General features: G+C 50.7%; 1 protein-coding gene across 1 annotated transcript in view; it reads right to left on the bottom strand.

Annotated features, from left to right (window-relative positions):
• ADAMTS10 (ADAM metallopeptidase with thrombospondin type 1 motif 10) overlaps positions 1-17,146 on the bottom strand; it is a 59,585-nt gene extending 42,439 nt beyond the window's left edge. The window contains exons 1-2 of the mRNA XM_069790164.1: positions 16,737-17,146; positions 3,814-4,155 (exon numbers count right to left, since the gene is read on the bottom strand). Of these exons, the coding sequence (XP_069646265.1) occupies positions 3,814-3,901 (88 nt within the window). The 5' untranslated portion in view covers positions 3,902-4,155; positions 16,737-17,146. The remainder of the gene's footprint in view (positions 1-3,813; positions 4,156-16,736) is intronic.
• Between the last annotated feature and the right edge of the window lie 869 nt (positions 17,147-18,015).

Raw genomic sequence — 18,015 nt, 5'->3', positions numbered from 1 at the left:
AGTAATTATTAGTTTTTTAACTTCCTGTGCTCCAGCTTCTCCTGCATCACACCGCCTCACGTGTGATGCAGCCGGGCAAACAAGAGTGACTATTTGCACTTAAGCAATGACCTCAGGCTTGGAAAAATTTGCTATCGGAAGTGTCTTGTTTTTCTTTTTCCCTCTCTGCAGTCCACGTGGGCTTGCAAAATAGTGAACTGGAAGGAGGTTTGTGCACACAGTGGCTAGAAAGGGCCTGGGACCCTGGGCTGCAGTCTCTGATCCTGACCTGCAAGGTATGTCCAGGAGGAAAAAATAAGTGTTCAGAGTCTGGGGGTGAGGCTGTGTGTGAGAACCTACTTTTGCTGTAGTGCTGGTCATAGTGCATCCTCTCAGGGATGGCACCCTGGAAACTGAGGCACAGGAAGAAAGATCTAAGAGCAGTCCCCTGCATCACATGAGTGTTTTAGGAAGTGATGCTTTAGAGTGGGGATGCCACAAATGGAAAAAATAATGAAGAGAGACTTTCAACACAAGGAAGAAGCCAGTGTCCTCATCCAGTATTACAGGTGGCTCCTTCCTCTCCTCTAAAAATGTAAAATATTAGATTAGGCTCTAAGAGATCAGGATCTCTTTTACTCCTTAACCCTGTATACTCTACCCAACATCACGGATGTTCCCTAATTCCTCATGTGCTCATCCCCATCCCTGCCTTGGTCATGCTCCCCATATTACAGACCATACTAGGAGCTCCCAAAAGCAAAAGCAGCACTGTTTGGCCCTTCCTTTCAGAAAAGCCATCATGTACCCTCTGACCTCTCAGCCACTTCACACTGTATTAATAGATCTTGGCCCAAAACGTGCAGTACTGCATCCACTGTATCACAAGGGTTTGCAATGGTGATAAGCAGCCTGGTGTTTCCAGAGAGCTGTCAAACTGCTTTGGAAGAGATGCTATAAAAAGCCTTTCTCCAGGAAAACCTGCCCATGGCTCTGTGGGACTCTGGGCACCCCTGAAGGACTACAAACCTCCTAGGAGAGGGTATGGGAGAAAGCCGGGAAGCAGGAGGGATGGGGTGTGGGGAGAGGTACCTCATTACCCCATTTTTGGTGGAAAGGGAGCACACATCTACAGGGACAGGGATGGCAGAGGAAGGGAAAGGGCACAGGGGAGGCAGAGGGGTAAGCCGAACAAAAAGAAGAAGAGAGGGAAGGTGAAAATGGAGGAGGGAGGATTTTGTTCCCTCCTTGTATGTTCACCATTGCCTCTCTCCTTACAGAGCTGCTTAAAGGATGAAAAGGAAGCAGATGTTTGCTTGGTCTTGTCACCAGAGCAAAGAGGAGCCCTGGCTGCAGCCCAGACACGATTCCTAAGGGATGGCTGTGGAAAACGCTATGGGATCCCATGGCTTCAGGCTGCCCTGGCATTGTGACAGTCTCACTACATCCTCCAAGGGTCCAGTGGTTTACATGTGAGCTGGGAGCACTGAGATTAGCCTCACCTAACGTTCTATAAAACAGGGAATGTCTAATCTATCCCTACAGTTAAACTAAGGTACTAGCAGAAAATTTCCTTTTGATTAAAAACCATTGAGCAATGGTGAGCATGTGCTGAATTCTTGGTCAATTGTTTCAGCTGCTGTTCCCTGCACTGTTCAAAACTGCAGCCTGAGTGTACCCGTTACATCTGAATCTCGTTACATCTTTGCTGGCTTGAAGAAGCCTTCAATGCCAGGCTGCTATTTCCCACAAAGATAATTACAGCTTATGACTATGATAAGTTAATGGTTTTCCTGCATAAAACAAATACGCTGATCTGAGTCGTGCACACAGGGCACGTGAATCCTGCTCCGTAGCTAACTGGAGCAAGTCACTTGGTCAAAATCAGTGGGTTGTTGAAAACACTGGCCTTTATTCTCCATGCCTCCAACTGCTAAGAGGAGATAACAGCGTTTCACCCTCTTGAAAGGGTGTTGTGAGGATTATGTACTTACTATCTCAGTAGCGTGTTGAAGAGAAGTGTTGAGTAACCTCAATAGCCTGACGCCAACTGTTCCGGATGCAGGGAGCCTAAAAAAGCGCTCTGACAGCAAGAGAGGCCCATGGGGCAGCCTGACCCTTGGGACTGGACAGGGACTGGGGAAGAGACAGGCTTCAGTCCCCAGCTTGGAGCTCCCTTGGCACCACACTCCCAGCAACATCACAGGCTGAGATTCATCCCCGAGACCTGGTTAGGGGAAGCCAGCATCTAGGAGAGCATAAATGCATTAACTGTAATTTCAGTGAGCCCTTGGGTTTAGATCAAGGTGTATCAGCAAACGGTGCGGGGACTCGTCAGCGAGGGAGGATTTGAGCTGCTGTGAGTCAGGATGGAGGCGATCTGGCAGCAAAGTCCCCATCAGAGCATCACTGCACTGTGAACGCGGTGCTGCAGATGGAGGGAGGTGTGAACTGACGGACGCGGGAGGCCCAGAACAGTCACCCCAGGCATTGCCAGAGACTTTGGCGAAAACGACCAGAAACTGTGTTTGTTTCAGATTCAAGAAAATCTGCCTGTGTAACCTTGCACGTTGCACAGCGCCTGCACAGCATGCAGCTCTGTTTCTGACTGCCTCTCGTTTCACCCAGCACAAGCTGCAGTATGGCAGTGCCCCATGTTTAGCAACGAGTCGGTGCTCAGACGCAGGATGGCATGTGGCTTTCAGTTGCCTTTCTTCCTCCTTCCAGTTCTGCTTCACGTGACAACCCACGGCCATCGTAACTACAGCCTGATGGCGTTGCAGTACTCAACAGCCCGGGTACATCGCCGACTTTGGTCCTGTTGCAATTAATCTGGGCACATGTGGTATTTCAGGATTATGGCTGCGTAAGTAACTGCCAAGGTTTTAACACCTTGCACAGATAAATGTCTAACTTCGGAGGTCTTTTTTTTTACCTCTGGTGCCTGATGGGATGTTCGTATTGCCTCTTAAAGTATGGTCACAGAAGCAAATTAGTATTAAGCAATTTAACTACCCTGTGTTACCTGCCCATGCTGTATTTGTACTCTAGGCTGGGTACAAGGCAGCCCACCTCACTTTCCAGTACCTTCACTCCTAACCTGGAATAAAATAACGTACAAAGGCACAAATCTATGTACAAGAGACCCACATTCTGCTTTCCTTGCAATCACTTGCACACGTGGCTCTGTATTTGAACAGAAGACCATTAGAAACACACAGACATAGAAGACAGGTACAAAGTGCTCATGCCTGAGCAGGTTTGAGCATTTACTAATGGTAGCACTTAGAGAAATGTGTGTGCAAACTAAAACTACTCCTCTAGCAGCACACGTCTGTCCAGATTCAGCTGTGTAGAGTATTTGTATGCTCCAGCAGAGACCTCCATCCCTGCACATGCAGAGGACTGCTTGCAAGCACACCGGCTGGCTGCACACACACAACCCTCCTCGTAACAAAGCCTCTATTCATCCGAGGATGCGCCGCTCCACCCGAGTGGAAGGGGAGCTTCCTCTATTGCTACCACATCTCCTTTGCTTTCTAAGCCTGTACGTGGCTCTCATCCTACACAGACCCTACTGCTCTGAATTCTGCAAAAAGTCAAGGAGCGTAACATCTGAGAGCAAAACACATCCTTCCCTTGGAGGTCAACAGAAAACACCTGCAAATTCAGCAGGAGAAGCTCTGCTGCAGTACAGCAAGCAGAGCAGAGTTCGAGGTGTCTCCACCCACTCCTCAGCACAACATTACCCTAATACCTCCCCCGGGGCCAGCGTTACAGTTTCTGCCAGCAGAGGCGGGTGGATGCAGCTCCCCTTCCCACTGCGATCCTTACCTTGTGACTGGAACGTGTAACCGGGAAAGTTGCACACAGCTGCAGTGAAGATGACAGTCCATGTGAGAAGCCTCCAAGCTATTGCCATGGTTAGCGATGCTTGTCTCAGTGCAGGGAATATTGTGCCAGCTGAAAGGGCGCTGTCCCAACATGTCTCTCCCTCGGCCACCGCTTATGTAGAAACAGGAGTCCTCGGTCCGTCGAGCGCAGGCATCCTCGGCCGCTCCGTGCTCTCCCCAAAGCAGCGAGGCCGATGGTGTCTTTGCAGTGTGCTGTGCCCGGGCCAGCGCAGTGGGGTCAGCATGGGCTAATTCGAACCGCAGGCTCTTGGTGGCATCGCCCCTGCGAAGGAAAGGGTGGGGATGAGTGAACGGGTCAGACGGGCAGAGGGGAAACAAAGGATGGAGGAGACAGACACGAGGGGGAAAATGGTGTGCAGGGTGAACAAGGAAAGCCCAATCTTAGAGAAGGGAAGAGATGGAAAGAAAGAAAAAGGGCAGAAAAGGACAAGAAGCGAATGCAAATGCAATTAACCACATCAGGTCACAGCATTGGAAAGCCACATTATCCTGCTACAGGGACACTGCACACCCAGGTGCTCTCTTAGGGGTGAACTCTGCTCCCAGCACAGCCCCCGCACCACTCTGACAGCAGCAGTAAAGGGCTGGTATATACCTTTTACTTGAGGAAAGGAGCTCAGAATAAATGGGAACCCTTTGTCCTGTGGCAACACCCACAAGGAAGTGCAGACCGAAGAGTGACCTGGTCTCAGTTACCTGATCTCTTAAAGGAGAGCACAAAATAAAAGCATTAGCAGGGTGGTAGTGAGCAGCAACCTATAAATCCTCTCTACTCCAGTTTCCCTGGCTTTAAAATACAATTTAATGACTGTCACTGCACTGAGAGAAGAGCACTTGCTCTCAGTGTATTGGCTAAACCTAAAAAAGTGATTGAAAACAAAGGACCCATTCAGTGAACTCACCCTTACCCTCAGCTCTATCCACAAATGGATCGTGAGATTCCAATTGTATTTGTTATTTAAAATGATTTGCTAATTGCTTCAGTGAAAGATTTTTGGCTTGCAGATAATTTCCACTCAGTCTGAGGCAATTATACAAAACTCACATAGTGCTGGAGAGTTGCATAAAGCCTGCGGTTTTTGTTTCTATCCAGCGATTAGATGACGTATGCAATGAATATGGCACATACCTAAATACTGCCTGGAGAATCCCAAATACCTGAACAACGATACTCTGCTTGAGAACAGCCCCGCAGCAAAATGCAAATGTTCCTGCAAAGGCTACAGCTAAATACCTACTGAAGTCTGACTTCAGACCGGTGATGCAGCTACAACTTGCACAGCAGCAGACAGTGCTGGAGCACAGCAGGGACGGGCAGGACAGATGATCCTGAGCTCCTGGGAAGATAAGGCTTTGCTGGAGATGGGAGGATTGTGCTCTTTGCAAAGGTGTCAATAGCCATGGCATGTGTGTGGTCCTCATCCCAGTAAGAAAACACTTGGAATAACGTCATTAACCCTTGCCTCACTCTGCTCTTGTGTGCTTTAAATAGCAAAGACTAACTACTGGCTAGAGTGCAGGGCAAGAGAGCCAGGTTCCTCCTCAGGTCTGCCACATTTCCCTTCACCTTGTGTCCTCAGGGGAGTCTGCAATTTATTTCTACTTCTGTTTTCCCATCTCTCTATGCAGTCAAAGCTGTTTGTGCTGCAGGGGCTTGGAATAATACCCTTCACATGCCAGAGACTAAATAGGTGAGGTACAAGAAGAAATCAGAGAGATGATTCCTGCCCCAATAACTAATCTAAATAAGTTAATGATTTTTCCCTGCTAGATAGAAACGTTGGGAGGAATAATGATGCATCTTTAAACCACAATTTGGAGTTCCATATTTTAAATGTTAAGATTTTTAACTGTTTATTTACAGTTAAAAAAGGCCAAAGACCACCAGCGTGCCACTTGCCAGGTCGGTTTCTGCAAAGCCCGGATATAACATCCACGGGGGCAGCCTCGAAGACTGCGCATGCTATAAGTAACCATGAGAATAAACTGCCTAAATCTCGTCTCGGGCTGCTCCGCTCACCCATGACAGGTAAAGGGAAGCAGGCAGCGGAGGCAAGAGGGTTGGGCAGGAATTCTTCTGCCCTCTTCCACCATGACATGAGGATGCTGAGATTGGCACTGTGGGTCCATAAGTCAATATCCACCTGGTGAAAGCATCCTCTGTAGTGTCACCCCCCAGCTGTGGTGCAGAGACGGCAGGGCCAGGGCCCCAGCAACACACGGCCAAGTGCCGTGGATGCTGCCAGCTGCTCTGTGCCCACTCCCCGCAGGGCTGCAGGAAGCGAACTGGAAAAGGGAGAAGGCGAAACGAAAGCTGGGCGTGCTGCGGCCCTCTCCTAAGTCAGCATTTTTCAGCATCTATTAAAGCTCGAGATTCCAGCTTTATATCCTGTCACGGCTCCAAGGTCTGCGGACAGAAAGCCGCTCAGCTGAAGTGTATTTTCTCCTGGGCTTCACACTACTATTTTTCTTGTTTTCCAGCTGTTGAACCCGCTTCCTCAAGGCTGTCTTTATTTCCCGTCCTTCCTCCGCCTCTCCGCAACCCTGAGCCGTGGCAGTCGTGACTGGTGCCCTCGTCTCCCCTCTGCCCTTCCCCTTCAGTCCCAGTTCCTCGGCATCCCCTGGAACAGGGGCCGGGAGGGAGCTGCAGGCGCCAAGACCCCGCAGCCCTGACCCTGGGGGAAGGAGGCACGTTTGGAGCAGCACAAGTCAGGAATTACAGCTGCAAAATTCCCGTAAGCTGGGCTGGGGGAAGGGCCCGGCTTCGATTCCTCCCCGCACACAGCAAGGAAAACATGGCCCCTTCCCAGCGGCGCTTCACTTCTGAGACCCCGATGAGCCCGTCTCTTGCAAGAGAAGGACCCGTAACAAGGAGGAGAGAGCTGGAGGAGCGCGGGCTCCACGGCTGCTTCAATACGTATAAAGTTTTCCATAACCTCACTTTTCAGATTTTGCTTTCCGAGTGGCAGCGACCGGCAGGCGCGGACAAGCCCGAGGAGCCCAGGCCCGCATGGGGCAGGGGGGGGGCAGCGGGACGGTGAGGTCTCGCAGGCCGAGACGGAGGGGCCACGGGGAGGCCCGGGGCAGAGGGTGACCTCTCCGGTCTCGTGCCTCCCTCGCTTGGGCCGGTTCCGATTTGCTCCTTCCCGAGGAATTCGTTGTCCTTGGCAGGCGCCCCGCGAGCGGCTGACGCTCCCCGCTCCTCGCGCCAAGGTGGCTTTCGCCGCGTGAACCCGTGGGCCGGGCCGGGCCGCCCGCGTGAGGAGGCGGCAGCGGTGGCGGCGGGGACGAGGGGAGTGGGGGGAACGATGGCACCGGAGCCGGTGGTGGCTTTGAGGTCACCTCTTCCCACACCAAAAACACGCGAGAAGGCAGGGGGGTGGGGGTGGGGGGGTGGGCTGGGGAGGGGGTTTAAAATTCAAGCTGGAATAAAGCAAAGAGAGAAGAGAAAAAAGAAAAACAGATGACAACTGTTACTAATTTCAACATCGGGGCTGCAGACAGAATTCCCTGAAAGCCCGGCTTTTTGGCTGGGGAGGCAGCTTTATGGGAAGGTAATAGGAAGCAGATGGGCTCTGCTCAGGGCCAAGAGGAAGGTTCAAGGTGCCTCCTAGTGCAGAGAAGAGGAATTTAACTGCTTTTAAAGATGCAGGGCCCGGCGGCTTCCAGGTTTCTCATCCAACTTTTGCAAATTATGAGCTCAGGTGTCCTTTTCCCTTTTTTGAGAGAGAAATAAATACAAACACAGATTTCTGCTTCCAGCTGTCCCCAGTGGGAGGAAATACTTGCAGTGCACCCCCCCCAGCCCCCGGCCCTTCTACCGACATCTTCCCAACATGCAGCAGCCGCACTGCTTCACCCCCAACAGCGTTTCTGGGCTGTGCTATTAGCAACAGCATTAACGAATGAATGAAAGTCACCAGCCCTCACGGTTACTTCTTCTCTCTTCTGTAAAATGGGGTACCAGCACTTCCTAACCATGCCAGGGTTATCGCGATGCCACGTCCCACAGCTTGGCCAGCTCCAGCCCTGGCTCCCTCCTGACCCTACCAAGGGGCTGAGCAGCACTTCAGACCCCGCAGGAGGGCAGCTATGTGGCCTTCATGCGCAGCTCCTGCAAACACAGCACCATGGAGATTCCTGCTCCTCCATCCACTCCAACTTGAAATTGTCCTACCAGTTCAAAAGTTATCATCGGGGAGGGAAGAGCTGCAAACACACGGCTTGCTCCGCGGGCCTTATTTTCTTTGGAAACCAAGCTAAATACAGTGGGGACTGCAGGGTGCTGGGATGTGTGGCTCACAGGCTATGCCAGTGCCATGGAGAGGCACCTGGCAGCTGCGTCACCAGACTTCTCAGGCTTGCCCACCACCCGCACGGACGCCCTGCTCCATGCAGTGGGCTCTTACCTACCACTTGTTATCACAGCTGCCCACTGTGGCCACACAGCAAACCTCACAGTGCCTGTAGCTCACGGATGCCAATCCTAAGGTTGCCATGTTTTCTGAAAACACAGCACCCTCCACACCTGCTGTCACTGCTTCGTGGAGGCCCACAAGTTTTGGCTGTAAACCCTTGGCTGAAATTTACTTCCCGAATACTGCCGCAAGGCAGAAGGATAACTAACTCCTCTGTGTGGTCTCTAGGGACTGTCCTGGTTTCAGCCCATGCTGCTCCGCTCAGGGGACACTCGGAAAACCACCATGTGCCTGTCGCTGCCTGACCCACAGAGCTGGGTGCCGTTGGGGTCAGAGCAAGGGGACACCCAGACTACCAGCCACATCTCTACCTCCCTACAAGAGGAAGCACACGGGGGGGGCTAAAAAGCACGAGGGCCGAGGACATCGTTTAATTGGGGACTGGAACATCTTAAAAGCAAAAGCCCTGGTGAACTCTGCAAGGCAGTGACTGAAGGCAGCCCTGCCCAGGTCTCCAGAGAGAACTCAGTGGCACCTTTGTGTGGTCAGCCTTGCAGAGAGCTGCATGTGCTGGTGGCCACCTCTGGCACCAATGTATCCAGCATCCATCCAAAGGCAGCTAGCAGAAAACACAGACTCTTATGGCTCTGGCAAGATATAAAAACCCCACACACCAAAACCAGAGTCCTCAAGGAAAATTAGTTGTTTTCTTGCACTTTCAACCAAGCCCATCAAACATCAACTTCCATGCAGCCGATCTGCATGCCTAATTTAGCAAGCTTCTTGGTCCAGATCAGAGGAGCGGGCAATGTTGGCCAGTCACTACTGTAGCAAGAAATCAGAGCTCAGCCCTTACAGCTGGGCACAGCCAGGGCCTGTTTGCAGTTCACACCCAAAGGGGACATCTCCTTTTTCTCCCACTGCTGCACCCAGCTGCTCTCCGTACTGCCAGCTCCCCCATCTCCACCTGCACCTCTGGCCTCCCCTTGCCATCCACAGGGGAAGAGGGAGACAAGGAAAGCCACCAACGACACTCCTGGCTCCTTTCCTTGAAACTGCTCCTGAATCACATCTCACCATTTCTACCTCCCTCCTTCTCACCCCCTCCCCTCTGCACACCCCAGGGTATGGCAAGAGGCAGGTCCCTCTCTCCGGGTGCTGGGATGCCAATGCAGCTGTGTGCTTGCTGCTGGCTGGGGGCTGCTGGCCCGCTGCGCTCCCCTGGGGCGGCGGGTGTTTCATGCGTGCGCAGTCACCACCCCAGCTCCCGGCAGGTTCCTGCACGTTCCTGAGGACAGAGTAAACAGTGCTGTTCCCCCCACAATGCTGCACCTCCTGCGGCAGGGGGTGAGAGGCCAGGGGGGTGGTGAGCACCAGGGTGGATGCAAAGCTTCCCAAGACCTCCCGGGCTTTCAGCAAGAGACCATCCTGATATTCCCGACAAAATATTTGGCTGGACTGCTAAGTTGAAAACATGCTGAGTTGCAGATGGCAGAAGTCTTTTTGCAGTCATCCTGCCAGCATGACAGGACTTCCACTGGGAAGTCATTTCTCAGCTCTGGAGTAGCTTTATGGGTTAAACCCAGAAAAATCAGCAGCTCACTGCTAGGAGCATCAGCTGCAGAATGCGAAAAATGGGTTAAAGTCACAGGTCTGCAGAACTGAAAACAAGAGCTTGAACGTTAATCTGCTTTGCTGCTCCAAGCCTGGCCTCTCTGGGGGCACGGCAAGCAAAGAATTAGAAACACGTAGTTATCACTGTTCACCAGAAAACAGCAGCCTCCAGCCATGGGATGGTTACTGCCTACGCTGCTCTACAGCAACCCTTTAGGATCCCCTCGCCATCCGTCTGGTTGCTCCTGTTATCAAGCCCACAGTGGAGTAAGGACAAGGGCTTTTGCCTTTGCTTTTCCCTTTCTTGCCCGCATCCACCTGGCTGAGAGGGGACCTCTGACACTCACTGCAGTCCACCTCGCTTGTAAGGGCTGTTTCGTCTCACCCTAAGATTAGTTCTTTGCAGACACCCACGCCAGCAACTGCAGGGTCAAACATAGAGTTTGCCCGGAGGAGAGATGCTGCTTTCACACTGTTAAAATAAGGTCCAACCCCATCCAAAGGTGCTCACCAGCAATGTGGGAAATCCAGACTGATGCTGCCAGTCTGAACCTGAAAGGTGAGGGGTCTAAGACCAGGTCTCTGTCCCACTGCCAGCACCCTGGTACCAGCCCAGGCAAGCAGGGGAGAATACCCTCGCTGCCCCCGGACCACCAGCTCCCTCTCACAGGCTAGCTGCTGCACTCCACACCGGGCCCTGCTGTGCTCTAGCCGGGCACACCCTCTATCCCTTTGTACAAGCAAGCTTCACAGGGGTTTGGGCTCGCTCCAGTACTGTGTGGGAGTATTTTATTATTTTTTTTTTAAAAACACGAGAATTGTTTTACAGTCAAGTCTATTCAGTGCAATCTTAGTGAGGAAAGGACTGCATTGCCCCCTTGCTCCTCTCCAAAATTCAGCAGGATCTTTAATTTCACCAGCAAAGGGGCAAAAGAAACCCATGATAAAGCAAAGGCATATGAGTGGAGAGCTGGGAGCACCGACCTCTCTCTGACACCAACTGCTTTGCTTTCTGGAAATACTATCTCTCTGTTACATAAGGATCTGGCCCTATCTGGAAAGCTGGGGTCATTGCATTTCTCCAAGTGTGGTAAAATGCTTGGAGGTCCTCAACAGGAAAGCATAAGAGAAGTGCCAGCTCATATCATCATCAGGGAGGGGTGTTCGGCACAGGGCAGTGTGAGGCCCGGGGCTGAGCCCAAATTCAGCTGCTAGACCAGTCAACTTCGGCCTGATGTAAGGTGGCTACTGAGCAACCCAGTGCTCCCAGCGTTGGACTTCTTTTGCTTTAAGGAGATGACTCCACCAAGCAGGTCCACTTTCAGACGGGACTTATGCAATAGTCTGGAGCCACTCCATGTGACCCAGACTTCCTGGCCCCCTGCCACCACTCTCCTTGCTAGCTTCAGCCATGCACAAAACAGCAGAATTAAAAAGACAACTGAGCAGTCATTAAAAGAAAGTGCATCTTGCCTACCATACGGTGCCCCTGCCAACTACACGGACCATGCATGTAAGTACACACATGTCGTCCACATGCATGCAGACCATGACTGCAGCTGTTTGTGTGCAGCTGTGCACGACAACACACGCTATCTGTACGAGGATACACGCTACTTGCAGGCATGTCTGTGTTCAGTACCCACACGCCCCTCTGCATGCCATCATGCACCACCGATACCTCTGAATATGCCATGCACGAATACTGGTTTTATATCTGGCATCTCCGTATCTGTGTCACTGCCTTCTACTTTCATAAAACTACCCCTTCTCTCTGCAGGGTTCACTGCAGCCAGGAGAGAATCCAGATCTTCTGGGCCTCCGCACAACCAGCTCCCTCCCCGTGTTCCTACCGCTCCTCCTGCACCAGCATGGAGCAAGAAACACAGCCCTGCTGTGCTCAGGATGCCAGGAAACTGCCCCAGGCTTTCGGAAAGGCCAGGAGCACTCACACCTCTGAGCAGGCAGAGAAGCAGACACAGACACAGCCACTGCAACAGCCCAGCACAGCCATCTGCATCCAGGCAGAACTGGCTCCTGCAGCAGCCCTTCAGCAGTCTTTGTGCTTACACAACACAGCAACACAAGGCACTGAGCCCTAGGGTTGCATAAAGACAAACATCCTCCTGTGCCAACACTGAGCTCCACTCACCTGCATAACCGCCACCGGCTCTCTCCAGGAGGGATCTGCTCTGAGAAAGGGACGTGCTGTTTGTCCCAGTTCAGGCAGTAGCATGTTTTATACAGATAACTGTCACAGCTCATACACCAAGTGTGGCACCCTAAACCTGACTCCTTCGCCAACGTGGCTTTAGGGCAGGGCTGTACCCTGAACATCTGTAGTGCTGTACCTGTGCTGGGACCCTCCAGCAAAGACACGTCTGGTCATCAGATTGGAATTGCTATGCTAGAGGGCAGAGCCCCACTACAGCCGCCTGCCACGCCACGTGCATCGGTGGTACAGCATGGTCGCATATGCTGAAGCTGGAGAGACAAGAGAGTCCCACTGAGCTTCCCTAAGGAGAGCATATGAGGTGACTCCTGTTACCCAGAAGGGCTGGGAGAAGCACCATGGGACCTGCAGTGAGCACAGAGATCAGCAGCTCCTTCTACCACCACCATGGCACAGCAGCCCCACGGCACAGCAGTGTCTAATGCCGCACCCAGCAATAGCAGTCCTGGAGAGGGGAAGGGATCCACAGCATTGCCTGTCTTCCTTGCTGATCACCCCTTGCTGATTTGGTCCTGCCAGACTGAATTGAAGAATAACTGAGGTTGGAAGGGACTCAAGGGGATCGCTGGTCCCACCCCACTCCCAGAACAGGGTTGCCTTTGACATTACATCAGGTTTGGATCACAAAACCCAGGCTGTCTCAGGGAGGTCACATACAGAAGTAACTTGGAAGAAATGCAGTGAGCTATGGAGTGGGACCCTAAAGCAGCAAAATCAGTTTGGACCACACTGTCCTTCCAGAAAAATCAGAAACATGTCCTTTCAGAGAAGCGGCTGTATCATGGTGACACAGAGAAAGGGACAGGAGCCCTGGCGGGCCAGAGAGGGATCTCATCCTGATCTGCTCTGCCTGCCTCGCTGCCTGCTTGGCTGTGTGCTTCCAGTGCCTTGGGACCAAGACTCCCCCTCTGTAGCCGTGCAGGCAGCACCCAGCCTTCCAGGGCACGGAGAGCACAGTAACGCAAACACACAGCCTAGCTTCTGCCACCATCCCTGTAGCCTCCCCACCTTTCCAAGTCTCCCTGCAAGCAGGTGAATGCTACTGGCTTCGTTTCACAGCAGGGCAAACCAAGGCAAGTGGAGAAGTGATTTGGCAACAGCCAAGCAGGCAGTCTGTGCAAGAGCATGGGGGCCCCCCCACGCAATCACCCTGGGGCCCCCTTCATGCAAGGCAGCATGACCATGACAGCGAGCACCCACAGACCCCAAGACAAGTTACCACAGAGGAACATGCCAGGGGAGCTCTGCAGCAGGATGAAGTCTTGCAGACCACATCGGGCTATGGACTCCCTCCAGCCCTTACAGATCTGGAAGATCTGCAGATCGTTTCCAGGCTCCGGCTCCCTTAAGTGAGCTCCATGAGATCTGCTGTGCAGAGAGTTTATGGGCCCTTTTTCCCTCCCTGCAGGTTCTCTGTTCAGGGAAACACATGGCCCAGATGGTTTGGATTTGATGAGGTATGGCAGGGTGCAACAGAAAATATGCCGACTCACAAGCATGTGTGGCTTCCTAACGAGGAAGCTGCAGCCCAAAGGCCAGTGAGTACATTTCTCTGTGCCCAGCCATGGAGGAGCTGCCTTCGTTCATGTCCAGGAAATGAAGAGCTGCTAACCTCGATAGGACTGAACTCATCTTTTGCACTGTGGTTTTGACCAAAGCCACTTCAAGGTGAAGTCTTGGTCCTGTTGAGGTCAGTGGCACAACTCCCACAGCAGGAGGCCAGGATTTTACCCATGAGTTCAGCTCAGCTGGGACCAATATTTATGAATGTTTGATTTCAGAAAAATTTGCAGAACTGCACAGGAATAGATTCATTTTAAGTCATTTTCCCTTTAAAAATTAAGCTATGATGAAGAGTAGGAAATAAAACAGCAGTAACGGTGGGTTGGGATGATAAACAGAAGTGTAAAGACACTGAATAGTCAGACATGGCATAACCCGAGCATTCTTTTCCCAGCCTGGGAGAATGCAGAAGGTAAGAGAGTAGCAGCAACAGAGCAGCCGGACGGAGACCCTGCACATAACACGTGCCACTGACATTGCTCCACTGAAGTGAGACGGAACTAAAATATTTTGGCAGAGTTTCTGAGTGGAGGATCTCTCAATCCTTGAATCGGTTGCAGACTTAATTGAAGGCACTCACAATAACCAAGATGGGAAAATTTGCTTTGATGGTGTCCCTTTAAAACCTCCTTCAGTGTTGAAAAATGAGTCTGTATCCAGGCTGGTGGTTTTCCATGTTTCTCACTCCCCAATCACTGCATGAGATCCGACCTGCTTACAGATTCCCAGGAAATGTTTGTAACTACTCGCCCTGCAAACATTTCCTATGGTGGTGGGGTCAAGCGAAGATCTTTCTGACTTGCATATCTTCAGCACATCTGAGCTGACATCATCCAAATCACTAGTGAATTGTTTCTGAAAACTTGACAAATTTGGTCCAAATTCTGTTTAAGTCCATTTATGTTAACTTGAGATCTAGGCAGGACAGGATGTGACAAACACATCCTGCGGTGTTTCTGGCTTAGAATGAACTAATTGCTGGAAACTTGGCAAGAAAAGTGGTTTTTGGAGTTGGGGGTTTCAGATAAGCTTTAGATAAGTGCTTGAACAGAATCATCCCCTGGGTGGGCCTGATGCAACCTGCCCTAAAAAGCCTTCCATGGAGCTGCTCCTCTGGGCAGCTGAGCCCATGCCATCTCTGGACCAGGGCTTCATGTGATGATAGGCACACTTTACTCCCCATAACAGTCTCTGGGTGGCCTTGAGCCATCAGTGATAACAGAGCCTCTCATGTTACAGGTTTGCATGTTGGTACTTAAAAGGCTTCTCGCATGACTAGCAGCCACAGTTTATGTTGAGCAGGCAACACCTTCCCTTAGGGCTACACTTCACCCCATCAACTGCTCGCTCAGTCACAGCTTATCGGGGTCTTCCTCTGCCAAATGAAACAGTTCAGCCCCCGAGTCTTATCTGGGAAAAGCATGATTTACAGGAGATGACAGGACCTTTCCCATTCCACCCAACAAGCAGCTGCTCGGGGAATGCAACCGGAGACGCACCGACAAGCGTTGGAGGTTTTAGGGATCTAAGGAGGAGAAGGAGAGGGTGCTGCCGTGGGGCAAAGCAGGAACAACGGGAAGCCAAGGATGGAGCAACCAGAGCACTCAGCACGTTCCATATATGGAGAAACTTTGTGACACTGGAACAACCTCCCAAAAACTGGAGGAAGCCTCACTGACAGAGGCACTTCAGACTAGTCCAGGCAAGGCTATGGTGAGCAGAGCAGAGGGAACACCCCTGCACCAGCTGGGGAATTACCTGGGCGCCCAACAAAGCATTTCCCCTTCTACCATCCACAGCGCGGGGGAGACGAGAAATGAACAAAGACTTCAAAAATCTTATTGTTATCACCCGTCATGCACTAGATTGCACGCTGTCACCACGTGAGCTCTGCTAACAAGAATATTAATGAACAGAATAAGAAACAGATCTCTGGTGTGGCTGAGCTATCTCCAGCCAATATGGGTATTGGCATGGACTGAAACAGGAAAACAAACAGCCCTTGAGGTTTACACCCTTGCATATGCTTGACCAGAAAAGTCCCCCAAAACAAGCCTCTGTGTGAAATTTTAAATTTTGCCGCACAGCCACAGCTGGCGCCGAAGCAGGGTACCTGCCCTGGAGCGCAGCTCCGACCAGTGCGGCTCCACGCTTCCCTCTTGGTGGATTCTTCCCCTCTGGAAGATATTTGCCAAGGTTATTTTATAAACTCCTTTCTATTTATAGCACAGCTCCTTCAGCTCTAATGAGATAATCTTCTGGCATTTCACCATCACTAATATTTACTTTGATGTTTAAAATAACATGTTCTGAGGGATTGATCTTTTTAAAAAAACCTTTAAAACATAATCAAAGCAAAGAAATATATGACTAGTGCAACAGGGCCAAATGCCTGGTGATGCACACGAAGTTAATGGTATTAAACTTTTTCAGGGCAGACAGTTTATAATCCTCTGACCACACCGTACAGGAGGGAAAGAGGCATTGGCAGCTCCTGAAGATGGAGAGAGACGGCAAAAGAGGGAGAGGGAGCGCAATATGTGTTTATTCTCAGGAATGAAGACAGCAAGGAACGTATAATTTTGCAACAGGGATTATAGCTGTTGCTTTCTGTAACTGAGAGTTTCGCCCATGGCAGCTCTGCATAAGAGAATTATATTTTAGAGCAGCAAACATGCAATCAGATGGCTTAATGCAATAAAAAAAGTGGAGTGGTGTGGGGATAGGGGGAGGCGAGGGAGACAGCGCGCGAGTGCAGATGCCTGACTCCTGCTGTCTGCAGACACTTTGAAACACAACCCTGCGTTTTTATGGAAACTCTGAATGTTGGAGAAGGGTGAACATGGTTTTCATTCTCATAAATGTTTTTCCAGCGTGCAATGCTCTTCGGGCTCATTCCTTCTCCAGGGAGACGGTTCTGATTTCAAAGAACATTCGCATTCCCTCCACCCCAGACCACCCCACTCCAACCTCAAAGAGTCTTCTCTGGAAAAATTATTTTAAAGAGTGTTTTACCTTTTCTAGTGTTTTCCCTTCTTTCTTCTTTTTCCCCTTTTAATTCCTTGAGCTTCTTTTTTTTTTTTTTCTTTTTCCCAGCAGCAGCCAAAAGCTTCTCTCTCCCCCTCAGTCTTGCGCGTGTCAGAAAGTTTCCAGGCTGAGGGTTTATGTCGCCTTCCTCAATAACCTTCTTCTGTCAGACCCAGGCAGCGCTGGAGCTAGAGGCTTTGCTAAAAAGTCTCCTTTCAGGAAGTGAGCAGTAATAAGAGAGCGGCTCGGAGGCAGCATGTATAGGGGCTGCTCAAAAAAAAAAAAAAAAAAAAAAAAGGAGAGAAAAAAAAGAAAAAAAAAGAAAAAAAACTTTGCTCAGGAATTTTGCCAGGATTACCCAAAAAAAAAAAAAAAAAATCCCCAAACCCACAAGGCTGTAAAAGTCCCGCCCTGACTGCTGACATCAGTGCAGAAGGCAGGTCTTGCCTGCAACAGTATAAAACTAACCAGCTAAGCCTTTTTGCGAAGGAGCAGGCAGCGATCTTCCCCAGGCAGCCCTGGCTGCGCGCAGAGCCCCAGAGGCGATGCAGGCGGCTCCCTGGCCGATAAAACATCCCAATAAAAGCGATAAAGCAAAGAGGTCATGCTGACGGTGGCAGACGGCAGACAAAACAGATAAAGCACGCCAGGATTTTTGCTTTTTTCCCCCAACAACGAACAACACTCCCATCCTGCATTTTAACTGTAGCTTTCAAAATGCTTTTAAAAAGCCAGCACACGTCTGATGAAATGGCCTTAACAAAGGCAGCTGTGCTCTGCAGTAATGTTAGGTACTGGCTTAAAATTTAAAAAAGCCCTCAAGAATTTGCGAATGTTTTAAGAAGTCCCTTCCCTCCCAAGTTACATCATTTTCGCCCTGCTGGCTCTTGTGATGCCATAATTTCTCTTGTTCTGCTGCCACCACGGAGTATCCCACAGAGGACAATACATTTCTAAAGTAAAGAATAAACATTGCAAATAATAAAATACGGCTTGTTTAAAAACAAAGCCCTCTCAGGACAAATAAAACAATAAGCAACAATAAAGTGCAGGAGCGCATTTCCTTCTTCCTTCTGAAGTCGTCTTTGAGATTAGAAAGCTGAATACATAAGCCTTGGTAAAAAGAGAATTACCTGGCAATTCTGCAAATATTATAAAAATGGGCCCTTCCAAATTGCCATGTGCTGCCCTGCTTTTCTGTGGATACAGAGAGCAGCCCTGGCAAAGGACACAGGGAAAAGACGGCGGCACCAGGCAGTGGACTTCC

This window comes from Haliaeetus albicilla, chromosome 8, assembly GCF_947461875.1.
Source record: "Haliaeetus albicilla chromosome 8, bHalAlb1.1, whole genome shotgun sequence".
Classification (NCBI taxonomy): domain Eukaryota; kingdom Metazoa; phylum Chordata; class Aves; order Accipitriformes; family Accipitridae; genus Haliaeetus; species Haliaeetus albicilla.
Note: the sequence above shows the minus strand (reverse complement) of the source record. Positions and strands in the feature narration are given on the sequence as shown.